This window comes from Pseudorca crassidens, chromosome 18 (assembly GCF_039906515.1).
Source record: "Pseudorca crassidens isolate mPseCra1 chromosome 18, mPseCra1.hap1, whole genome shotgun sequence".
In the NCBI taxonomy this organism is placed as follows: domain Eukaryota; kingdom Metazoa; phylum Chordata; class Mammalia; order Artiodactyla; family Delphinidae; genus Pseudorca; species Pseudorca crassidens.
The window spans coordinates 9,258,461-9,284,346 of NC_090313.1; the positions used below are offsets into that span (position 1 = coordinate 9,258,461).

The window sequence follows — 25,886 nt, forward strand, 5'->3', positions numbered from 1 at the left end:
TACATAAAACTATTTTATCTCTCTTGCAATCTTCCTATCTGAAAAGAAATAACCACAAAATCACAATCATATATTTAGTGTACAGCACTTGTATTCCACTTTTCCAGATTAAAAAAAAAAACTCTAAATACCTAGCAAGTCTATATATTTGATTTATTATCTGTCAAAATTATCTCTAACATATCATCAGGCCCACAGGTATAGCAGGGGACATTAAACATTATTAGAGATAGTTACAGGTTAGCAAACACAAGCCAAGATATAATATGCAATTGATAAAAGTCCTAGCTCTCTTTATGACATCAGCGAACACTGCAAAGGTAAACATTTACATTCTGTTGTCTTCTTAGAATTGGCCAAATTACATAAAGAAACATAAAATAATTTACCTTTTTGAGCTTTGAGATCCATTAAGCGATGAACTAAGGGATGGCTACATATTGATGCTTTCTTGATCATTTCTTGAAAACTAGGCAAATAATACATTAAAATATCAAATGGTAATAATTAATTCAAAATGTGTGTTAAGTGCTTTCATATTTACCTAATAAAGTTTAACATCAGATACAGCAGAGAAAATTATATTAAAATATCTTATTAATAAATCATGATTTTAAAAAGAGTGCACTGAAATGCAATCTATCTAGTACAACCAAAATTCAGGGTCAGAAATTTTAGAAGCTCCTGGAAAAAGAAAACATGTTCTTCACCAGAGACCACCTCAGCTATCATGAAGCAAGGCATCATCTTTATACTGACTAGTCAGAGAGCGATCCTAAAACTTAAGAGGTGATTGAAACATTGGGAGAGAATGGGTTTCATTCAGTGTAGTGAAAACCATAGCATTAATCTAAAACAAAGCTTCCCACATAGTAATAGATGCAGAGTCGCTCTCATCCGTGGTCATCAGCATGTACCCAGGGGCAAAGAGCCCAACCACCAGATGGTTTTTTTAAGTAGCTTCTTCTTTAAAAAGAAAGCCATACAATCTCAGCAAACACATTTAAAATTAAAGAAATTCAAGTATTTTATGCCTCTCAAGCAGAGCATATCATGTGAATAAGCTTAAACAAGCTGTAATTCCAACTTTGGAAAACAACAATTTGATGTTCTAGGTATCAGGTTTTGAATCATTTAATAATCACTGTACTACCATGAACTTATATTCATTCCTTTCTTCTAAGGCTCCCAAAACACATTTCATAATCAACACGTTTTTCTTTACAATATGCTCAGTAAATTAGGAGACAAACTGTTTTCCCTACAGTTTACAAACGAGAAAAATCAAAGGTTACATGGCTAAACAGTAGCCCAAGTGGTCACCCATTTTGTTCCCAATTTAGTTTCTCTTCCATTAAAGAAAGCAGTCTTTATGACACGTGCCTACCTGAAGGTCAACATTTATTAAATGTTAAGTCTGGACATACCTATATATATGAGTTAGCTGAGTTTCTAGACGGTTAAAAAGTATCATCCACAACTTTTGCTTTGCTGATGAGACCTCTGATGGTGCCTGAAAGGCGAGCACCAAAGCACGCAGTTTACTACTGTACACACTGGCAGCGAGTCCTCACAGAGAACTAATCCTGACAGCTGTAGCTTCACAGCCTCTGATCATACAGCAGTGAGGTTGGAACGCCCACAAATAAGGGGGTTGAAAAATGTAAGTAGGCACATTCCGCGTGAGTGTCTCGTGAACAGAGCAAGAGCCAACAGGTAAGTAAAAACATTCCTGCAAGTGAGTGAAGGCTATCAGGGCAAAGCGATTATTTTTAACTTTGATGCCAGGAGTTATTTAAGAGTCCACAGCTATGACGTCCTGTGAAACGGAGGCCATGTGTTTTTCAGGTCACCTGTCTGGGTACAAACACTATTTTTAGAATCAGACAACCACACCAGAATGTTTGAGAGTGTGTGTGCAGCAGTGATCTGGACGCAGGAATTATATTTCCACAGTTCCTTCCTACTCAGAGTGAATAGGAAGGCTGAGGGTGTATGTCGCCTGTGCACCTGCTCATGTGCATTTAGGGCTGCATCTCAGAGCACAAATTAATTCCCCCGATCACTGAAAACAGCCTGAATAAGAAGTTATTACAGGTAATGAAATCGAGCAATATTGTAAAGTTAAACTTAGGAGTGTGGGTACAGCTTCTAAGAAATACTTCACATACCATGATGGACGGAGGTCACGTTAATGTATCGGACAGGACTAGTGGTCTGGGAGCCTGATTTTAGTCATTCCTGTCCATAATTAGTCTGTGATTTTTAGGCATTGACTCAGTGTGTTTCTTGGCTTCCTCATCTATAAAGCAGAGACATAAAAAGTACATAATATCTATTTGTGAAATGAATATGGTAGGTAAAAAACATCCTGGAAACTGCAAAATCCTAAATGATGAAAACAATTATTCATAGGCAGCTAATTCTGGGCAGAGGACACACTCCCTTTTTTGGGTCTTTTTAAAACAAGAATTAAGAATTATTTGGAACATAAAAACCACCTGTCTTCTCCCACAAGTTATTTAAAAGATCAAGAAACCTCAGTGCTGGATTCCCTAAGAGGCAGAATATCTAAATGAATCATCTAAACCGACATGATGACAATGATTATTTGTTTCATTGAACGGTTAAAAAGAAGTACACAGAGACTTCTGCCTCCCAGTATAACTAGAAAAGCACATTTTACACACACACACACACACACACACACACACATACCTGTTACAAGGCATCAGACAGCTTCCAAGGCAGCCAAGAATTCCATGCTTTTGCTGATTATTGGTGTAAAGGGGCTGAGAAGCCCAAGAGAGGAACACAAGAAAGGACACCAGCAGAGCTTTAGCTAGGGAGACAAGTGAACTAGGGAGACAAGGGAATAGTGTTTGGAGCTGGCGAGGCTGCCAGGAATTGGGAGCCCAAGATCCCAGAAAGAAGGGACAGAGAAGTAAGCCTGACACTCAGCACTGACTTTTCATTCAAGGTATTTGCACAGTAAGATGTTTAGGGCAAGATGCTAATTTTCCAAGCATAATGTGGCTAAAAACAGAGCAAAGCTCAAAAGACGAGAGAAACACCCCAGCAGACAGTTAGTATCCCTGGAAAACTACTTTTTAGGAATGGGAGGAAACTAGGAGATGGAGTCTTACAAAGACTAGCCTTGCATCCACTCGGTCCTGATTGAAGTAAAATAACGTTCCCCTCTGCTGCCTGCCAGAATACCTTCTGGAATCCTCTCCAGAGGAAGATGCACAAGATCCACAATCTTCTCTACGTAACGTCCAGCATTCATTCAAAGTTTACTAGTCAACTACTAGGAAACAAACCCACACGTAACCCAGATATTGGAGCTTTTTGACACAGACTTTAAAGTAATTGTGATTAAGATATTATAAAAAATAGATGACAAGAATTACACCAGAGAACTGGAATCTACAAGTCAAATAGAACTGAAAATAGAATAAGTGAAATGAAGAGCTCCACAGATGAGAATAACAGCAAATATAAAGAAAGCAAAAGAAAAGATTAATAAGCTGAAAGATAATTTTATAGAAAAAGTATATGATGGTCACCATCCTAAGTAAGTTCCAGGTGTCCCACTTACTTTGAATAATGATAAATTTGCTTTGCTGCTGTTTGTCTTTAACAGGCAGCCTATTTTCTAGGTAATATAAGCACCCTGAATTTTGAATTAGAAGATTAGAGTTCAGGTCACAATTGTTTCCTACTAGTTGGGTGAATTTGGTAAAGTCAGTTAACATCTGTAAACTTGTATCTTCCCTTGTAAAAGGATATACCTTGGTTGCAGGGTTAAGAGAAAAAAAGGTATAGTATAAAACAGTTCTGTAAATACTGTATTTATGGCATAAGCTACTAATGATTTTTTTCCAGACTTCTATCTTTATTAGCGTACGGACGAGCAAACAGGCTTTTTTGCAAACATATCTAGGTCTTCTATTAATGGATCCGAATATCTATTTTTCCTCTCTTTCTGGATACACAGCCCATGTAGAGATTACTTTTCTGAGTGCTCCTAGTATATGGTCAGTTCAGTTCAACAGGATGGGAGCTGAAGTGATTTTTCTAGTCACCCTTAACGTAAGACATTCGGCTCACCCAAGGACTCTGGTTCTTTCCTCTTCCAGCAGGTTGAAACGCAGATGTAGCCGTGACCCGGTATAGACCACTGAAGCAGTACAGCAGCCTAGGGGATGGCTGAACCTGGGACCCTGAATGACATCAAGGTGCACAACTGCCTTACCAGCTCAGACTGGCCAGACTGTTGACTGAGAGGTAACGTTCCAGCGTTTAGGCCACTGCATGTGAACATCTCTTTGCTACAGCAGCTTAGCCTTCACCCCAGCTACTGCAGTGCAGGACAAATGTCAATTACCTATGAAAGGCAACAAAATTAAATTTTAGAAAAACTACTGCTTTTCTACCTACAAACACATATGCAGAAAACTCCCAATTATAAGTAGCTTTGAGAAATGAGAATAACAAGAAAAAGTTAATGTCTCTCTCCCCAACCCTTCCCCAAAAGCGTTCTGCTTTAAATACCTCCAGAGAAAAGAAGCATTAAGAAAAGACTTGAGTTTATGTGGAAGTCAGTGTTGATTTTAGTAGAAAGCTGTCAGAGAAGACTGAAGCAGAAGACATTTCAAATTAGGAAGGAATAAATAACGAGCAAAAAAAAGCAGCAGCTGTAGTCCAAGTATTTGAGAAGTTGGACTGAAATGTAAATATAAATGAATATAAATATATTTATATAAATAAAATGAATATAAATATATTTTCTTCTCGTCTAGGTCGGAAAGTCAGAGGAAATGCACATTGAGTGAGTACTGATCAACAGAAATCCTTTTTCCCTTTTTAATGTTGTCAGAAAGCATCAGATGTTGTATAATAATAGAAACATGAGGCTTCCCTGGTGGCGCAGTGGTTGAGAGTCTGCCTGCCGATGCAGGGGACGCGGGTTCATGCCCCGGTCCGGAAGGATCCCACGTGCCGCAGAGCAGCTGGGCCCATGAGCCACGATCGCTGAGCCTGTGCGTCCGGAGCCTGTGCTCCGCAAGGGGAGAGGCCACAGCACTGAGAGGCCCGCGTACCGCAAAAAAAATAAAAATAATAATAATAATAGAAACATGAACAGACAAAGCCTGTAAATACAAGGAAATATTCAATGAAGTGGAAAACACTAGAAAAAGGTAATATATTTAAAAATAAATGTCGAGTTTAACGTCCACATTTTTAAAAACCACACAACAAAGACTGTGCAAATACTCTGAATTTTATTATTTCCTCACAACAAATTCATGACGAAATGTTAAGCTGTACCCAGTTAGAGAGAATACATGTGTATTTAGGTGTCTTTAGATTTTCCTCTTCCTTCCTCTCGTACTTCTCCATTTCCTCTTTAGATTTTCCTCTTCCTTCCTCTCGTACTTCTCCGTTTCCCCTTTTTCTTCCCAAACACAGACCTGGCAGTCACCAGGACGGGCTCTGCCTTCTCTCCGTCATCATCGCTGGAGCTGCCTGTGGTGGCACCTCCGTCTCTCCTGGGAGCAGGCTGCACTGTGCTCTGTGCATCTGAAGAGCTGACTTTTGACTCTACAGCTGCTTTTCCCCTTTGCATGTTCGCTACAGGGAAATATTCCTCATCCTCACTTGAAGAGGCATCAGATGACTGCGAGAGGTAGGCCTCCCCCAAAAACCCACCACATTCATGCCCCCGTTTAGAATCCGAAAGCCTCTTTCTTTTCAGGCTGGATGACTCTTTCCATCTATTTGTTGTGCCTCTCTTCTGGGTTTTTCCTTCTGCCTTATCGAGGAACTCAGAGTCTTTCTCCATGGCAACAGAAACTGCTTCTATTTCACTGGCTGCTTCTTCTCTTTCTTTTCTCAGCATACATGTCACAGCTCTGTTAAGTCTCTGGCTCTTAATACCCTTAGCCTCCTGTTTCTCCTGTTGAGCTAATCTAAAGAAAGAATCAATTCGGAGCTGCGTCTAAAAAAATGAAATAAAATAATAATAACTCAGACAAGTAAGTAAACTTTCTAAAGCAAATCAAAGAAATCCACCCTGATTACTGGCATTGGATGACTCTTTCAGAAAATACTAATTCATTCTCTCTCAAAAGCCGATCTCCCCCAAATGAATGACTGGCAGCAAATTTTACTTTCAAGATCGTACTTAAAGCAGTACATGTACCACCTCCGTCAACTAAGCCCTCCGCCCACATACCAAGTAGGAAATCCCTTCCTTGGCATTGAAAGAGAGTTAAATATTTTTCAGGGGCCAAATATATCATCTTCTTTTAGAGCAACACAACTTCATGGGGTCTGTTTCTAAATTCTACTCTTCCCTTCTTTCAAAAACATTGTCATCATATGATACCTTCAGGAAGAAACTTCACAGTATTATATATTAGGAGTCGTAAGAAATATTCTTGACTTCTGTTCAGCAAATCCACTTTCAGGAAGACATTCTTTAAAAATAGTTACATTTGAGAAAAGTCACATGCCTGATGTTCACCACAGCAATACATACGAAAACCTGAAAATTCAAGGTCTACTAAGTGAAGTGAACCAAGTTAAATCTCTGACAAAATGTAATCTGGCCATCTGAAACAATGAAGGCCATGCAATACACAGAAAAAAAACTTACCTTCACCAGTGAATGGGGGCTTTATTTATAACAAATTGCACTTATGTCTGATAATAAATATATGTGGGACGGAGGGGAAAAATAAGAGAAAATGGACGTAAATGTTAACATCCATATTAGAGGAAGCAAACAATGAGTTAATTCATTTTTTTCACTTTCTAATTTTGGGGAAATAAACTTATATTAACGTCTACAATGAAAAGGGAGAATAGTATTACCACAAAACTTATCTGAAATTAAGGAGTAATCAGTCACTATGCCAACTAGCTTTCCTGGTCGGTGGGCGTACAATGTTTCCAGTACAGAAAGTCGTCAAACAACGCGAAAGTTTCTGGAAAGGTGGTCTACCTCAGTTTTTTGTTTGTTTGTTTGTTTTTCCAAAATCAACCCAATCTAATGGAAAAGGATTTAACTTGAACATGTATCTTGCAGGATCTGGTCTGAATTCCACTGAATGGTTTCCCTGTATGTATGTTTTGTGGCCTGCCTCTGGGGTGGGAGGAGGTCTCTGTGTGGGCAGGAATACACTCAGGGATAAAGCGAGATGCTGTTACCTACCTAAGGGAACTGAGGGTCATCTCTCCTGCCAGTACACTATGACTGAATTAGTACCTTTGATGATTCATTTACAGAATTTAAGAATATTAGTACTTGAAGACACTTAATAATCAGAACTGCTTTGGACTGGGCACTTCATAAACTTTTTAAAAATGAAAATAGCTCTAAAAGGGTAAAATATTTAACCATAAACACCTTAGTACGCAATCCATTATTAGATTGTTTTTCTCGAAGTCAGAGTGAATACAAAAGGATATCAAAGTTCAGCCCTAAGAGTGAAAGTGGAAAATGAAGACAAAGTCCAGCTTTCCCGTTTTCTGTTTTCCTCTGTTCTCTTACTGAAGTACAATAATTTTTAAATGTATGTTACGTGCTCTAAAATAAAAGTAACTAGTCTTTAACAGCTGGCCCTCACAGCCTTCCTAACTTTACTCTCTATCCTGAACTTAGGAAAAGAGCTGCCATGATTACCTGCTGGACATTCAGTTGCTTTAATACAGGAAACAGAAATTCATCTGTCTTCGTCCTGTTCCAGCCAAAATACCGCTGACAAAATATGAAGGCAGTTAAGACTCATACATGTTTTTAAAGACATTTAAACAAGTGATAAATAAAAAGGTCCAAAGAAGCCACCCTTGATTCCATTCCCCATGTCTCCAAAGATTTTCTTATTTATAAAGATTAAAATGATAAAAGAAAAGAATAACAAAGCAAATTATTCCAACATAATCATCTGGCACGATGTTCTTATAAATATCCTCTAAGATAAAAGATATTCAACTCTCATTTTAGGACATCAAAGACTCATGACTATGAAAAAAGGTTAATCTAGAATAAAAACAAATTTCTGATATCATATATATTTCTTTTTTCTTTGTGAAAAGATGTAGTTAGAGTAATACTATGGCAAACTTTTAAACATCTATCCAAATGATTATTTAAATATGCAGAAAGGAACAGTAATAGAAAGAATAAAACTAATAATCTTTTCTATTCTTTCAGAATGAATACTTAAGTATGTAGTGTATCTATGAATGCTTATCACTACTTACTTGAAATAAAGATTCTCTTTAAAACTAAAAAGATGATTCACAGTAACTAAAACATGGAAGCAACTCAAGTGTCCATCAACAGATGAATGGATAAGCAAAATACGACATTACATACAATGGAACAGTATTCAGCCTTAAAAAGGAAGGAAATTCTGACACATGCTACAACTTGGATGAAACTTGAAGACATTATGCTAAGTGAAGTAAGCCAGTCACAAAAAGACCTAAACTGTATGGTTCCACTTATATGAGGAACATAGTCAGAGTAGTCAACATCACAGGGACAGAAAGTAGAATGGTGGTGGCCAGGGGCTGGGGGAGGGGAACGGGGGAGTTAGTGTTTAACAGGGATAGAGTTTCAGTTTCACAAGATGAAAAGAATATGGGGATGAATGGTGGTGACAGTGACACAACAATGTGAATGTATTTAAAAACCACTGAATGGTATGTTTAAAATGGTTCAGATGGTGAATCGTATGTTATGTGTATTTTACCACAAAAAAAAAAAAAATTAAGGAGAGAGAGAAAGGAACAGAAAGGAGCATCTTAGCTCACGGAATATTTTAAAAAAAACTGATCCAAGTTCATGTCCCGTAAGTTTTATACCAAAACACATATTTGACTTGATATTCCTGAGGTTTGAGGAAGGGAAAGGATATTCTCTAATCTTCTCGAGATCAGGTTTGCCCCACAGAAACGACCCCTTGGACTCATCCACCACAGGCTTGAGGTAAGCGTCTGCCACGGCCGGGTTAGGGAAGCCAGGCGTGAGCTGCAACTTGCGTAACTTTTTTTTCACTTTGGTGTCATAAGGATTAGGTCTTATCTTCTTATTCTTTTGAGCTCCATGCCACCACTCGCTACAAGGCAAAGGAAACAAACCTTCGTGAAGCAGTAAGACCTTATGGCAGATGCACCACAGACAAAGGGCTAAACGTAAAGTTCAGAGGCGTAAACTCAAGTCCCACCCAACTCCAGAACAAAGCCTATGACTTACAGAATGACAATGGTGTCTTTCTCGTGTTATTAACACAGTATACAATGAGGCAATCACTGACTGACACCTTCCTCTGGGCTTGGCACTGTGTTAACTGCTCTACAGGCCCCATCATCACACGAGCACAGTCCTGCCACTGTCCTCACCTCACAGACAAGGAAACTAGACCCAAACAGAAGCCACTTGCTCAAGATTTCACAGCTGGGACTGGTACAATCTCCCTCCAGAGCCCACACTCATAGAAAAGTCACAGTTCCTCTCCTTCCCAGTGGTAAAATGAAGTAATATCAATGTATCCGTATTATTTACCTCCCGTCAACTATAATCAGGAGCCAAGAATATTTAATAAAACGTAAAAATGCCAAGAAGATGTTAAATTTTTTAAATGCAGAATATAACTCTACATCAAGTGTGATCCCAATACTGGGGAAAAAAATGTATATACGTGGAGAAAGAAAGAAAAAGTAAACAGGGATATTTAAAATAATAAAAAGCACTAACAACTGTTATTTTACCGTGCGCTAGGCAATGTTCTAAGCGAGGATACAGCGGTTAATTTTCTTGATGTTTTATTCCTTTTTCAATTTTTCCTTTGTGAGTATAAATCACTATGGTGGGTTAAAGCCCATTCTTAGACCCTCCTCCCAACAAGAAGTGTTGGGGTCCATGTCCCTTACCCTTGAGTCGGGCAGGCTCCGTGGCTGAGGCAGGGACATTGTGCCAGGCCTTTAAAGACTGCAGCTTCCACTTCCTGTCTCTTAGAATATTCGCCTTGCAAGCAGCCAACATGCTGTGAGGAAGCTCCAGCTCGTGAGGAGGCCCAGATGGAGAGGGTCCAGGCGCCCCGGGCCACGTGCTGGCCGACAGCACCTCTCACCAGCCATGAGCGAGACACCTCACGGGGCCCCTCTAGCCCAGCTGAGACGCCCCCGACACACCTGGCACCAGGCGAGGCAGCCCCACCCTGAGCAGCCTGATTGAACTGCGGATTCACGAGCAAAATCTCTGACTGTTGCTGTTGGAAGTCACTGAGGTTTATGGTAGTTTGTAATGTGGCAACGGACAACCAGAAAAATTTACACAATTAGGATAAATAAATGGCATAAAAGTTAAAAACATAAATATAACCCTCTCCCATCTACGCACTAACAGAACCTAAAAAACCCTACATCCACTGCTTCACGTACTCATTGGTCTCAGGACCTGACTCACAGGCGTGGTCTCCACCAGTGCCACACCTCACCAAGGCAGGAGTGCCATCTGGTGTTCTAACTTCAGTCTTCGTGCAGGATCAAAATGCAGAAAGGAGAAAAGGATCTATCTTCACCAGTTTTAAAATACTGTTCAAGAGGGCGCTGGGAGAACACCTACAATTCTCCCCTACTCTCTTGTGAATCTTCACCTTTGAAATAGTACTCATGATTGCCAGCACAACACACTGTAAGCTCATCAAATCAAAAGGACCACCCCTCCTTCAAGCAAGAGGGCCAGGCACTTGAGGGTGGAAGACGGCATCTGCCCATCAGCTGAGCTCGGGGGACACAAGACGGGGCAGCAGCGACTGTGATAAAGTGGAAGGGTTTGTGCCCTGACCAAGCCAGTGGGGTGGAATTGCTGTCCTCTGTTTCTGGGCTATTTGGGAATTGGGGCTCAGTATTTTCAGATGTCATTTCCCCCCAGGAAAATCCAAAATTTTCTGTGAAATCTCCCCCAATTTAAAGGTTGGTAGCCCACTCAAAATTAAAGAACATACTGTGTAGGCCAAAGCAAACACAGCTGGGCTGAACTCAGCCTGCAGACTCAGAGCTGCTCTGCTTTAAAGGGGGGCCGGCCGGCCAGGGTCTGGTTAGGAAAAGGGAGAGCAGAGAAGAAAGCAAGGTGACAGACACTCCCAGTCTTACTGCTCTTCCACTGTCTCCGCGCCCTGTAACTGCACCCATCCTAGCCCTGCAGAGCCAGCCAGGCAGGGGCAGCTCCTATCTGCCATCAGGGAGCTAAAAGACCAAGGCAGAAATTGCTAGAGCTGACTAAAAACATAACCATTCAAACAGCAACAAACGAGCAAAAACTGTTGAGAGAACAAAAACGGCATAAACAGGCATTCACTAGATCAGCATGGCAAACTGTCAACAAACATGAAAAAAAATTACTCTCACCAATAACCAGGACACCAAGTCTAAAAGTTAGATACCATTTTCACTTATCCTAAAATAATAATCAGATAAGAACTCAAAGACATGTATATAAAGTCACTCAAGGCAGTACTTGTTTAGACTTTAAAAAAAAACAGAAATAACAACAGGCATTTGATTAAATTAGTTATTCATGATACATCAAAAGACTCCTATGGAGTCATTAAAAACAGCAATGTAAATCTATACGTCGTTGATAATATGCCCTGTTCTATCATCAAATGAGTTGCAGGCAACATAAAAAGTATACAGCATTGTCCCATGCTTGTAAAAAAAAAAAAATAATAACAGACTTATATGAGTATACTTGTGCGTGTATGTGATTATATATAAAATGCATGTGTATATTGTGCATAGAAAAGACTAACACTGTATAAACCAAAATGTTATCTGTAATCTTTATAATTCATATTTTGTCATTTTTCTAATGTGTGTTTGTTATTTGTATAAAAGTTACTTGTACTTTTGCAAGTTATTTACATACCATGACTTACAAGCAACCTAACAACGTACCTCCAGTATATACATTTCCTCAACAATAAGAAAATTATGAAGAGATGACGAAAACAAAAAATAAAATACAACACTATGTGTGCTAAGGCTGGAGGACAGCAATCATTCAAACAACTTTGTATTTAATTCCAATCACCGAATCTTCAGACCAGAACATCCCGAAATTTTTCAAACCAGGAGCTACGACTGGAGAGAACACTAAAGAATCATTAAATCAGCTACTGCCAAATAGTATCCCATGTCAAACTGATGATTTTAAAAGATGCCATCACAACCTGTGACTAGACGAAAAACCACTGAATTGTACTTTAAAAGAGTAAAATTTATGCTGTGCGAATTATATATATTTTTTTGAAAAATGCCACCAAGGAGCAACCTTAAGAAAGAACTACTTTCACAGACAACCTCGTAACTAGCGCCATCTCAGAATCTCCAAAAACAAAGAGTGTACCCCAAGTACAGCACGACTCTGGGTTCCGGACAGAAGGAGACGCCACCACTGAATACATCAGTCTACACGCAGAGAGAAAACGTTCCTGGCATATAGCTCCATGCCCCTGTCTGGCCGACCTCCCTCAGAACACTTGGCACACAGAAGTACAAGCATGTGGATGCTTCTCCCTCGCCCCCAGGGTGTGGCAGCTCCTTGAGGACACAGCCTGGGGCTCAGTCACCTCCCCTATTCCAGCCTAGCACACTGTCTAGCACATAGTAGCTGCTCAGGAAATATTTGAATGAATGAAACGGTAACCTCTACACTCCCAGGAATTCCCACTGGACTGGCTATGTATCCTCAAACTCGGATAAGCGTGGCACCTCTAAAAATAATTGCCTATGATTTCATCAAACTCTAGAAAAGGGAAAACAAACTTTAGTAACCCCAACCATTACCTCCTCCTGTTTTCTCAGGGGACAATGATTTGTGACAGTTCACGATGTAAGGAATAGTTCTGTTTAATTTGGGTATTTATATATAAACACTTGAATTAAAGAAATTAAGAAAGGACTTACGAGAATCTTAGGAGAGGTTCCAGGCCATGTCCAGGGAATTCATTGAGAATTTCCATGGCTGTAACACAACCTACAGTTGGTATTCCTTCCGTATAATCACTTCCAAGCAAATAGGCCAAATTTATTAATTTGTTCCGGTCCAATCCTATAAGAGTAAAAGTAGTTATATACTTTTCCACTTTTTATTTTATAAACATTTATTACATAACATTTATAAACACTTCATTATATAGATAATATACATGTATATATCCTTATCCAATATCCAAAGGTATCTCTCTTTTGCTATTTGAAATAGATTCCTTTTTTTTTTTTTGCGGTACACGGGCCTCTCACTGTTGTGGCCTCTCCCGTTGTGGAGTACAGGCTCCGGACGTGCAGGCTTAATGGCCATGGCTCACGGGCCCAGCCGCTCCGCGGCATGTGGGATCTTCCTGGACTGGGGCACGAACCCGTGTCCCCTGCATCGGCAGGCAGACTCCCAACCACTGCGCCACCAGGGAAGCCCTAGATTCCTTTTTTTAAATGGCATTGTGCTTCGATTTTTCAAGTTTCACACATCCTTGCAGTTTTAAATGCCATATAACCTCTGACCCCCAAATTCGGCGCTCTCACCGGGACCTCTCCTCTGAAAGACAGTCACGCACACTCAACTGGCACCTTAACGTCTCCGTGGAGATGTCTAAGCGGCACCTCAGAGACAACACATCCAGACCTGGGTCTTCACTCCCGCAACACCCGCACCTGCTCCTTCCCCGTTCCGCCATCTCACCAAGGCCAGTCCACTCCGTGCGCTGCTGCGGGGGATGGGGGGTGTTATTCCTGACTTCTCCTTCTCTCACGTCCCAGCCCAGTCTACCTGCAGAGCCTCTCCACCACACTCTGGACTCTCCTCCTTCCTCTCTGACCTCACCTCTTGCCATCCTTCTCCTCATTCTCTCACACTGGCCCCTGAAGTCGTTTCCCGGGCCTGCCATAACGAAGTGCTCAGACTGAGGGCCTTACACAAAGGATTCATTTCCTCACAGTTCTGGGGACTAGAAGCCTGACCTCACGGTGTTGGCACGGTTGGTCCCTTCTGAGCCTCTCTCCTTGGCTGGCAGATGGCCGGCTCTCCACGTGTCTGCACGTGGTCTTCCCTCTGTGTCCTAATCTCTCCTTCTTACAAGGACACCAGTCGGACTGGATTAGGGTCCACCCTAATGACCTCATTTGACCTTAGTCACCTCTTTAAAGAACCTATCTTCAAACACAGTCATACTCTGCGGTACCAGAGTTTAGGACTACAATACATGAATTTGCAGGAGATACAATTCAGCCCGTAACTATCTCCATGCTTCCCTAGAACACACCAAGCAGGCTTCTGTCTCAGGGCCTTTGCACATGCCAGTCCCTTTGTCTGACATGCTCATCCCCACAGTATCCATAGCACGAGCTTCCTCTCTACTTTAGGCTCCAGCCCAAAAGGTGCCTATTAGTAAAGCCTTTTCTGACCACAAAGGACATGCACTTCTTGCGACTGCAGGTCACTCTCGCCTCTTTTACTGCTCTGTTTTTCTATATGGCTCATACCACTGTCAAATTACGATTTATGTATTTTTTTTACCATCTGTTTCTCCTGCTAGACTGTTTTATTCTCTGCTGTTTCCCCACTTCCCATTGCCAAGAACAACAACTGGCATATAGGAATCGCTCAGTGTGTATTTGCTGAATCAACGGGAGGATGAAGGATCACTGCCAGAAACAACAAGGACCATGAGCCTCATGATTCCAGCAGGAGTGACCCCCACCTGTCTCCCCACTCTACCACCTGTGGTTTACTCTGGAGAGCTCAGGTAACCAGTCAGAGCGTAACCAGGCCTGATGATTAAAACTGCAGAAAATGTCTGAACATTACTAGGGTTTTAATTTCTTAGTTCCAAATTAAAAATCGTATTGTGCTACAGAAACAAAAGATCGTTTACATGAAAACTTGTACAGATCTACCATTTCCATTAATGCACCAAATTAGCTCCTTGGAAAGAAAGAATTCATACTACAAAATTCTGAAGGTAAATTTCAGAAAGCAATCGTACTCTGAAGTCTTACCTAATTGGTTGTGAAAGTCCACATACTGGTAATATTCTACAAACTTGTTTTTATTAAAAAAGTTTTTATAGACGTGCCGTGCTCCGAACAGCCAAATGTCGCTGTCATCAGTGATCGTTCCAGAAGTTTGATCAGTCAGATCCAGGATGGCGCACTGAGCTTCTGCTTCCATGGGAGCCTCAACGTAGGGGATGCCGAACAGGCGAAGAAGTTCCTGAAGAGGTACAGACACACGATGACCCCTGCTGAAATGCAGGACCTGGCCTCCACCCGGAAGTGGGAGCAGTGCTTCAACAGGTAACTTAATGCATGTGCCCTCGGGGAGTCTGATTAAGGAAAGACATCGGTAGGTAGGTATTGTTCGAGGACACCCAAACTGTCCACCTACCTGGCTTTCCTGGAACATCTGTCCTGTCACAGTAGCCGCGACCCGTTCTTGCTGCTGTTTTTGAGCTTTCAGTGACTCCTGCTGTGTTAAAAGGTTGCTCTCCAGCGTCTCCAGCTCCTCCTATAAGATAATTTCGCCTGTGGGTAATTATATTAATAACCCAATTAAGTTCATTGGTAATAAAAAGCTTGTACTTAGTCTGACTGAAGTTACCAATAAGCTTTTTCTCCTTATGCAGGTTTCCACTTGGATTTCTGAGCGAGTTTGTAATAGCTTTAGAGTTCCCTCACTAACCCACACGGGAAGTGGACACTATCCCGGCCAGGAACCTCCACAAGAAAGGAGCCATGTCAGCAGGAGTAAGAAAATGGGTGCAAAGAGCTATTATGTCTTCCTCCATCAGCTCCTTAAAAACTCAGAAGCTACTTAACTTGGCTTCCTCAGCAATGAGTAAAAACATGATGTCACGTTATTACCAGGTCAACATCTTGCCATTCGTTGAGCAAATCATCTGCATCTTTTTCAGTTTCTTCAGGTGGCTCAGTGCCCACGGCCTCCCTCTCAGAGTTGTCTCTCGGGAGGCCCTGGGGGTCACCTGTGGCTTCTTGCGTCTCAGTTCCTACTGGTTCCTCTTCACCTTGTTCAGAGGGAGGTCTGGAAGCTTCGTATAACTCAGCTTGAAGTTCATCGCTGCTATTTATACTCTGCACTTCAATGAAACTTCCTGTACCAAAATAATAAGATCGTTTTGTCTATAACTAAAACATTTAAATTACCCTGAAATCATCAAGAGCTTTCCAAAGTATCCTGAAAAATGTTTTACCCTAAAAAGAAGAGATTTAAATGTCTTAGAAAACATGTAATAGTAGTATATTGTTATTAAATAAATTTATTAATAAGTGCCTGTAACTTCAAAATAAGCCTTTTCAATTAGATACACTGCCACTGTCTTTGAAATTAGGAACCATGCTCTCAAACATTTGCATATTTGCTTATAAAAAAACGTCCTCTAGGGCTTCCCTGGTGGTACAGTGGTTGAAAGTCCGCCTGCCGATGCAGGGTCCCCTGGTCCCTGGTCCCTGGTCCCACGGGTTCGTGCCCTGGTCTGGGAGGATCCCACATGCTGCGGAGCGGCTGGGCCCGTGAGCCATGGCCGCTGTACCTGCACATCCGGAGTCTGTGCTCCACAACGGGAGAGGCCACAACAGTGAGAGGCCCGTGTACAGCAAAAAAAAAAAAAAAAATGTCCTCTAAGTTAACTAAGAACTACCAAGGTATGTACACAATCATGGAGTTTTAAAAAAATGTTTGTATGCTATTTCACTATGAACACAGCAAAGAATAACACTGTGACGCAGAAGAGAGAACCCTGGATAAGGACACGGAAGAAACAGCTCTTCCTCTCCCACCTCCTTCCTTCCTCTCTTGATGTCCTTTCTTCTCTTTGAAAAGCATTTATTGATTCCCTTCCTTCACTTCAGGGGGAGGAGTCTGGATCTGAGGACATACTCAGGACGGAGGGGCTGGGACCAAGGGGACAGCCAGGACCAAGGAGGAGGCCAGTGATATCGGGAGCTGGTTACAAACAGAGAATGAGCAAGTAAGCAAATACACTGAAGATAACAGAAGGTCCCTCACTGTTAGACAGGGAAATTATAAAGAAGGCAGAGTGTAGAATGAGATCTGGGATGCTGGAGAAGAACTGCAGATACGAGCGTGAGCTCATGGGTGTATACACAGCCCCACGAACAGGTGCCAGGCAGGGTTGGGATTCAAACCCCATCCAATGGCCCCAGAGCCAGAGCTGCTTGGTCTACACTGCACTGCTCTCTCCCGTCTCCACCCTCTGGTCACCTCTGCAGGGGAGCTGAACCAAGAAGGCCAAGTGTCCCCCTGGCTCAACCTCACCTGGGAACGGCGTGGCAACTCAAGTTTCTGGCCGTTCTACACATGTCCACAAACGACCACAAAGACACTACCGTGAGGACTGATTCTGGGGTTAGATATAAATTTTAGTGAGTAGGCAATTTTACAGATTTGAAATCTGTGAAAAATGAGGATTGACTGTACATAAGCGTACACAGATATAGACATATAATATATATGTGTACACATACAGAGCGAGAGAGACAGAGAGAGATATGATAAAGCCAATGTGGTAAAATGCCAGCCACTGAGGTCCTAGGTGAGGGAAATAGAATGCTTTAAGATACTTTTTCAACTTTTTAAAATTTGTAATTATTTCAAAATAGAAAGTTAAAAAATTAAAGGGAAACTCACCTTTACCTTCTCCAACTAGGGCACTCCCTCTCTTTAAAAACAAAAATGAAAAGAGCAGCCAAACAGCAAAGGTCAAGATTCCATTACTAGCTGTGTGTCCTTGGCAAAGTCACTTGTCCTTTCTGGGCCTCTAGTTCACCACCTGAACAATGTGGATCTGGACTACACTAAAGCATCTCTCGGTTCCTGCAGATGCGAGATCCTACTTTTCTTTATCTCTAAATGAGCACAAGCACTTACCATCAGATTCACTTTCTTCAGAGCCTGTTTCCTTCGGTTCCATGGATGCTGGAACTGAAATTAAACCCTGGCCTGCAGATTCAATGGTCTCATGTTCTTGGATGGTTTTCAAGAAATTCTCATGCTCTTTGGCATTAACAGATGCCACATTTCCTAAGTCACTTATTGTCTCTAAAGGGACACTTAGCGTATCACTCGATTCTTGCAAACTGACGGTGCCTTCAGGAGCAGGGTTTTTTTCAGATTCTGTTGCATCATGACTTGAAAGGACAGAGGTGTCATATTTACTCTCTGGTGGAAGAAGACCTTGCTGTAGCTCAAGCACTTTGGTTCCACTCCTTGATACGGAACTCGGACTTGTCGGAGGTGTCGGTGTCCACTCTGGTCCTCTCTGGAGCCCAGGTGCATCCCTGGGTAGCACCACAATGTTTTCCAAAGGAACTGGATCTTTTCCATCCTTAAGTGCAGTCTCATCGTTTGTCTGAAAGGCTTCCTTCACCGGGGGAATAAACGACATCTGCTCTTTTGGAACGCCAGAGTCGCTGCCTTGACAAAAGACAGTCCTCAGTAGGTGAGCCGATTCTGTCCGCTCTTTGTCGGCATCCGCGCTGGTTACAGGCTCCTCTGCGAGGTTCATACTGGCTGCGTGAGACGCTGCTGCCAACGGCACTCCTTCACCATCTCTCATTTTAGGTCCTTCCTCAGTCTCCTCGTCAGAACTGCTCTGGAGCGGTTTCGGTTTTCTCGCGCCTGCCCCTCCTGTCTGCACGTCGCTCCTGGCACGCACTTTCACGTCTTCATCATCGTCATCGAGAGCTCTCTGCATGGCCAAGAGAGTCAGTGGCGACACAGAACCTGCACGTGCGGTGGCGGGCGCGTGCGTCACATGGCACAGCCTGCGGGTCTCACTCTCCAGCTCATCTTCTGAGCTGCCGCCCAGCAGGGCCGCCTGCAGGGCCAGTAAGGTTCTCGGGGAAGGAGGGGAGGCGTCAGGCTCTTCCTTTGGCTCCAGCTTTTCACACGGAGATGACTTCATGTCAGAAGACCTGCTGTGCATTTCACTGCATGAAGGAAGAGACTCTGAATCCACTTCTGCAACTTTCTTAGCTTGAATACCTTGAGAAAAATTAAATATTCTCACTATGTAGCTTTACAGTGTGACAACATGCTTCTAGTTAGATGAATAAGAGCATACCGGTTCTCATAAATGAATTTATAAATTCTCATTTAATCAGCAACTAAGAGTTAATTTGTTAGTTAATTTTAAAGTGGGTTGGTATGATACTACTTAATACATTAAAATCTACATACATTTATTATTGCATTAATAATAATTATAGTCAATAAATTAAGTAGGACTTCATTCACATTATCTGGGGGTGGTAGCTTATAGAATTCAGAGACATGACATATTTTTGGTTTTTAACCGTCAAATAAGTGATGGTACCTGTACCTTTAATCAAGATGTAATGTGAAGTATCTTCAGAGACCACCCTCCTTGACTCTACCTCCTTCAAAAAGCCTCCTTCATCTTCATATTGCCTTTGGATTTGTCCTGAATGTTGTTGATTCATTTCCTTTTGGACATTTTCTATGTGTTGGTTTAGATAGTTTTTTTTAAGCAAGCCTTTGAGCTGGTACTGTGAAAAGTCATTGGACTCCTAAGGCAAAATAAATAAACAAAATTTATCTTATATTAAATACAGATAGTATTCTCATATTTCCATCCTTTTCCCCCAAAGGGGATAAAGAACAAGTGATTTTTTCCATTGGTGGTACTTTCATACTAAAAAAGTAAAATTTGAATAGTAGGAAAATGCTATAATTGCTTTGTTAAAGGATAATCTTTCAAACAAAAAGAACTGGGCAAAAGAAAGGAAATCATGCATACTGTTTATGATTCCATCATTTACTCAAAAAACATTTATTGAGCATGTGATGCATGCCAGGCACTGTGACATGTTGATTCTGGCTTAATGGACAATCTTTTAGAATGCAAGTAAAGTGCCCAGCACAGTTCCTGGTCCATAAAAGACACACAATAAATCATTGCAATCACAGTTATTAGTAATACTTAACATTTATAAAGCACTTCCTGAGTAAGACATTCTTCTAAGTGTTTTTAAATATATCATACCATTTTATTCTCAACCACCGATGAGGCAGACGTCATTATCTCCATTCCACAAATGAAGAAACTGAGACTTAAACAGCTTGAGTAACCTCTCTAGAGCCGCATGGCTAGTAAGTGGTAGATCTGGGGTCAAAAGCAAGCTACCAGAGCTTCCCTGGTGGCACAGTGGTTAAGAATCCGCCTGCCAGTTCAGGGGACACAGGTTTGAGCCCTGGTCTGGGAAGATCCCACATGCCGCGGAGCAACTAAGCCTGTGCGCCACAACTACTGAGCCTGTGCTCTAGAGCCCGTGAGCCACAACTACTAAGCCCACGTGCCACAACTACTGAAGCCCGCGTGCCTAGAGCCCGTGTTCCACAACAAGAGAAGCCACCGCAATGAGAAGTGTGCGCACCACAACGAAGAGTAGCCCCTGCTCGCCGCAACTAGAGAAAGCTCGCATGCAGCAACGAAGACCCAGCGCAGCCAAAAACAAATAAATAAAATAATAAATTTATTTAAAAAAAAACAAAAAAGCAGGTTGCCAAGCCTTATACTAAATTGCTCCTATTACTATTAAGATTATTACTCTTATTACTTACCAATACTACTATTATCAATTTTGCATTTGCCCAATGTTCAGACAATGCAAAGGTCCAGTCTGTATGACTTAGAACTTCCCTTAGCTACCAGAAGGACGGATCCAACGAGCTGTGCACCATCCTACCCTGGCCTACCCATCCCAGAGGCTCTGTGGTGGCAGAAAGAGAAAAAATGGAGCAAATCATCAGGACTGCCTCTTTCTCCCATCCTTCCCACTGTTGTTTACATAATCCAAATTCTATCTCCTCAAAGACCAGCCAGAGATCCATTTACACTCAAGAAACAAAATGCAGGATGGATAGACTGAACCTGGATGTTTCCCCTGAAACAAAAATAAATTTACTTCTGTCCTTTGAATATCATTTCTGTACATCTTAGCATTTTCCTATGTTCACGTACTTCGTGGAAAAGCAGATAGGAGTGATGGGAAAAGAAACAGCTCCTGCCTTTTTCATATTTTTGGTATCAAAATATGTTAATATTCTACAATGTATATTATGGGTTAAAATAACTTTTATGAACTAACCTAAGAATTGAACCACTAAGCGTACACTAGGCACTTACTATGTGAAAGATACTGAGCTGAGTGCTAAAAATACAGAGGTGAGCAAGGTAGGCACATTTGGGTGCTAAAAATCTAAAGAGACACTACAGGGTGCTGTGAGAACACAGAGCAGGAGACAAGACCTGGTCTTGGTGGAAAGTCAAGAAAAGCTTCCCTGAGTAAGTATTTATAAGTTCAAACTTATAAATGCATGTTTCATAGTATCTCGGAGATACACAAATGCCATTTACTGTAAACGTATATTGTACAAGTAATGCTTATCAATTTTCTTTTTCTAATGAAAAATTTTGCTGATATTCTTAATTCTAAGCATTAATGCGCTGTTGTATAGTTTACCTCTGGCATTGCTTCAAATAATGTTCTTCTTCGCTTGGTAAATTCTTTCATATCAGTCAAGATTTCATGCTTTATTTCAGGGGGCAGGCTGCTAAAGTCTTCAGACTCAATATCTACTGCATTAGGATTCTGAAAGAACTCCTCCTGTAAAGAGTAAAACGTAACACCATGAAATTTACACTTTATACACTTAATTCTATTCACCGTGACAGATTTTTTTCGGTGCTTGTATCATAAACAGAGTTCTGCATATTCTACAATAGGCTAAACACAGTTGTACATTATGTGCAATAGGCATCAAAGTGAATAGGCAGATTAGGGAATGTATCCATTCACTCATTCATTCATTCAAAACAAAAAAAATACTTGGCAGGCACTGTTCTAGGTGCTAAGGAACTACAGAGATCATGCCAGGTAAGGTCCCTACTCTTAGGAGCAGAAGACACAGGATAAAAAAATAAATGAACAAGATAACAATGAGAAAACAATGCAGGTTAATCTGATAGGAGAGTTAATTAGAAGAACAGAAAGAGAAAAAATATTATCTGATAGAGAGGACCCCACCAGAAATAATGACCTGCAAGCAGGGACACAAAAGACACCCAAAAACCTGCTCTGGGACAGAGCATCTCAGGCTGAGGGAACAGCAAGTCCAAAGACCCTGAGGCAGAGATAAGCCTTATGAATTTGAACAATATTTACAGTCCCCTTAGTTAGATAAGTTCTGTCTTGCTCTTAACTTAAAATCAAAAGTAGTCATTAGTGGGCTTCCCTGGTGGCGCAGTGGTTAAGAGTCCGCCTGCCGATGCAGGGGACACGGGTTTGTGCGCCAGTTCGGGAGTATCCCACATGCCGCGGAGCGGCTGGGCCCGTGAGCCATGGCCGCTGAGCCTGCGCGTCCAGAGCCTGTGCTCCGCAACAGGAGAGGCCACAACAGTGAGAGGCCCGCGTACCACAAAAACAAACAAAAAAAAAAACGTAGCCATTAGTAAAGATAAAATAATACAATTTGCTCTCTTGTATGTATGCATGTTGTGTGTGTATAAACCAGCAAGCACTTAGGACAGGCCAGTCATTTCACTCAGAGCTTCCCATGTTTTCCCTCAGGAATGCTCCCATCGTCCCTACGAGGAAAGCATCAATATTATTGTTTTTTAAAAAAAAAAGGAAATAAAGCCTTGGAGAAGTTGATTTGTCTAAGATCGCACAGCTAGTAAGCTGTAGAGTCTGGACTTAACTGCAAGTCTTTCTGCCCACAGGGTCCATGGTCTTCATCAAGACTGTGCTCACTTGCTGCATTAATAATGCAGGACCTTCATAAGCTGAAGAATCTTGCAGTTTCAGCTCAAAAGTCTTCTACCAGACATACCAGAATAACATGAACATACAAGAAACGGTGAGCTTGGGAATCAAAAAATGTTACCCGCTCTTCTGAGAAATGTGGAAAAAATTTCAAAAACTTGTATATGCAGCACAACCTCAACTTGTAAGCAAGTTGTGCATTAAAATATGCGTGGTGGTGGCTCTGCAACCTGTGCACGGTTCTCTGACCCTCTTCTCACCTAGTTCCCCTCCCATTAAGTGGGGGCTGGCCCTAACCAGCGCCAGTGGACAGAGCGCCATGGAAGGAAGGCTGTGCACCTCCCACAGCTGGCCAGAAAGGGCAGCGCGGGCCCTGCTGGCACTGCCTCTTGGGCTCCTGCCCCGGAACACAGCAGCAAGCTGTGCCAGAGCTCAGGCCACACGGAGAGGCCACAGGCGGGGGTTCTGGCTTACAGGTAACGTCAGTTGCCGGGCACGCGGGGGAGGAGGTCTTTGAGGGGCTCCAGCCCCAGCTACCGTCTGACTGCACCTACACGGGAGACGCTGAGAGGGAACTGCCTCGCTGAGCTCATCAAGCCCCAGAACAGAGAAGATGATGATGATAAAAGACTGTTTTCACAGCACTAAGTTACGCAGCAATAGGTAACCACAGCCTGTGCATGAACATACATCTTCATAAATATATACATACACACATACCCTTGATACACATACACATACCCAAACACACACACACATACACACACACACACACACACACACACACACACACACACAGGTATTCAACTACACGGGGGCGGGAGGGGTACTAATATACAGCAAAATGTTACTAGAAGTTATTCATGGGTGATAGGCTTCCCGTATTTTTATACAAGCATTTATTGTTATTTCTATTTATTTATTGGTTGGTTGTAAAAGAAAGATGGCTTATTGTGGATATCTAGATAGGCATAATTCCATACATATGTTTATGAGTCTGTGTATATTTTATATGTATGTACATTCACATGCACACATATATACATACAGTAAAGAAGGTTTCTGTATTTTTTACCAAGAACATTCATAAATCCATACTACCTCATTAAAATTATTCATTTGCATGTTATTCATTTCAAATAGAATAAATCCTGAATTCAAAAATTATTTAAATACCTGTAGTGCTTGTTTTTGATTCATTCTCTCTTGCCATGCTTTTTCATCCTCCTCTTCTGAACTGAAAGTCAAACACACGTTTATAATATCTATGATTTAATGACTACTTACAAAAATATTTCTTGAGTGCAAGGTGCTGCTAGTTACGGGAGCTGCAACAGTAAGACGGCCTCAGTCTCACAGTGTGATGGGGACGCCTGTAAGCGAGCGATCGTAACATGACCTAATATCTCCCATCACCAGGGCAGAGCAGGTTGCCGAAGCTGCAATTAGGGGTCACTTCACCCCAGGAGCTTTGTGAAATCTCCTGCAGTTACACTGCCTGATTAAGGGGTTGAAGTTTTATCCTAGAGAAGGAAGAATCTAGGAAGTGCTTTAAGCGAGGAAATGACAACATCAGATTTGGGTTTAGCAGGTTCTACACTACCAGCCAGACACTGGGCTTGGCAGGGAGGGGTTCCCTCAGAAGGGTACGATCAGAGATGGAGACACAGACAGAAGTGTGGAAGCCAGGACGGTAACCTCGAGACACGATGATGGCCGCAGCGGTAACTCACAAGCTGTGTGGCCTCACAGGAGCCCCGGGAAAGGAGTGGGGGAAGGACAAGCTGGCCCTCCACCTGCACGTCAACCAAAGAAGCCGCTGAGGACTAACATCCAGCCGGAGGGAAGAGTGCACAGGGGTGCCCGAGGAAGAGTGGCCAGAGAGGGTCCCAGACATCGGGCTGAGAAATGCAAAGCAGCCACTGGATTTATCAGGGAGGACGTAGTGTGCGGACTTTAGTGATGGCGTGAGAGAGAAAACACCGGGCTGAGAAGCAGGTAGAGACAGCTGGCGTCAGTGAAGTGTAAGAAAAACCAGAATACACGTCTCCACAAATTCTAAATGAACAGTGCTAGCGCAGGCTCCAGAGAATGAAAAAAGAAAACCGCCACAAACCACCAAAACACAAAGATAGTAAATAAAAAGTTTGGTCTTAAAAAATATTCTAAAAGGTGTCGAGAATGCGTATTTCAGATGCATTAATTCCCACATGCCTTATTATGTAGATAAAATAGAAAGGTTTAAATCTGTCTGAATACAGCAATAACATTTTTAAGTAGTTAAAACATTTACCTATCTTTCTCTGCCTCTTGTAAAGGTGGCAAAACATAGATGTCATCTTCTCTTTGAACTTGAGTAAGACTGGGAAGTGCTTCCTCCCTGAAAAGTACACAGAGACTTCAACAGAGATCACAGGAAACAGTATTCTGAGAGTCAATAATACTCCCCAGTGATCACACAAACGCTGACGAGGAGGTGAAAAGGGGAAACCCAGGGGCGATAGGTTCGGCCCCTGCTGGCCTGGCTGCGGGGCTGCTGGACAAGAGAGCAGCCCCCAGAAAGAGGGGACCTGGTTTCGGCGTGAAGAAAAGTGTTCTGAGAGTAAAACGTGCAAAAGCAACGCGGCAGCTTTCCTTTCTCGTGATCACAGCTGATTCTCACAGAACAGAGTTTTCACAACTTCAACTAGGTCAAATGGACACCCCATTTATTCCTCTCATTAGGGAAAGGCAGCCACAAGAATCTGATGCAAAAATTTTAAATTAATCTTTAAAATTAATGTAATTCCCCTCTTGCCTTTTGCTTTTTAAGGCAGTTTTGATAACTTGTCTTTTCAAAAATGTTTTCAAAAGCTTCTCGGTAGTTTTTTTGGAGTCATTGGTTGCCAAGTCCTTTCTCTGCCTTCTTTTAGCCTGTGAAAAAAAAGGATACAGGATTTTATTTCAAGGTATTAGTATATCAAAAACACTTCTGTGGGTTTTTT

At 41.9% G+C, this 25,886-nt stretch overlaps 2 protein-coding genes across 4 annotated transcripts in view; both read right to left on the bottom strand.

Annotated features, from left to right (window-relative positions):
- The window catches only part of LOC137210982 (protein-lysine methyltransferase METTL21E), a 135,087-nt gene extending 132,984 nt beyond the window's left edge, over positions 1 to 2,103 (bottom strand). Inside the window, exons 1-2 of the mRNA XM_067713062.1 lie at positions 1,428 to 2,103; positions 390 to 469 (exon numbers count right to left, since the gene is read on the bottom strand). Coding sequence (XP_067569163.1) covers positions 390 to 469; positions 1,428 to 1,474 — 127 coding nt within the window. The 5' untranslated portion in view covers positions 1,475 to 2,103. The remainder of the gene's footprint in view (positions 1 to 389; positions 470 to 1,427) is intronic.
- Positions 2,104 to 5,266: 3,163 nt separating this feature from the next.
- Positions 5,267 to 25,886, bottom strand: part of ERCC5 (ERCC excision repair 5, endonuclease) — a 29,042-nt gene continuing 8,422 nt past the window's right edge. The window contains exons 3-16 of one of the 3 annotated variants that reach the window (XR_010936833.1): positions 25,700 to 25,815; positions 25,196 to 25,282; positions 24,079 to 24,139; positions 21,601 to 21,744; positions 19,437 to 19,644; positions 17,984 to 19,099; positions 15,940 to 16,187; positions 15,464 to 15,583; positions 15,076 to 15,289; positions 12,988 to 13,132; positions 8,932 to 9,134; positions 7,694 to 7,776; positions 6,395 to 6,553; positions 5,868 to 6,004 (exon numbers count right to left, since the gene is read on the bottom strand). Coding sequence is in view for 2 of the 3 variants with exons in the window: in XM_067713052.1 (XP_067569153.1) it covers positions 5,414 to 6,004; positions 7,694 to 7,776; positions 8,932 to 9,134; positions 12,988 to 13,132; positions 15,076 to 15,289; positions 15,464 to 15,583; positions 15,940 to 16,187; positions 17,984 to 19,099; positions 19,437 to 19,644; positions 21,601 to 21,744; positions 24,079 to 24,139; positions 25,196 to 25,282; positions 25,700 to 25,815 (3,336 nt within the window). In the remaining variant the exon portion in view is untranslated. Of the gene's footprint in view, positions 6,554 to 7,693; positions 7,777 to 8,931; positions 9,135 to 12,987; positions 13,133 to 15,075; positions 15,290 to 15,463; positions 15,584 to 15,939; positions 16,188 to 17,983; positions 19,100 to 19,436; positions 19,645 to 21,600; positions 21,745 to 24,078; positions 24,140 to 25,195; positions 25,283 to 25,699; positions 25,816 to 25,886 lie in introns of all 3 variants that reach the window. The other 2 variants (XM_067713052.1, XM_067713053.1) reach the window with 2 other exon arrangements.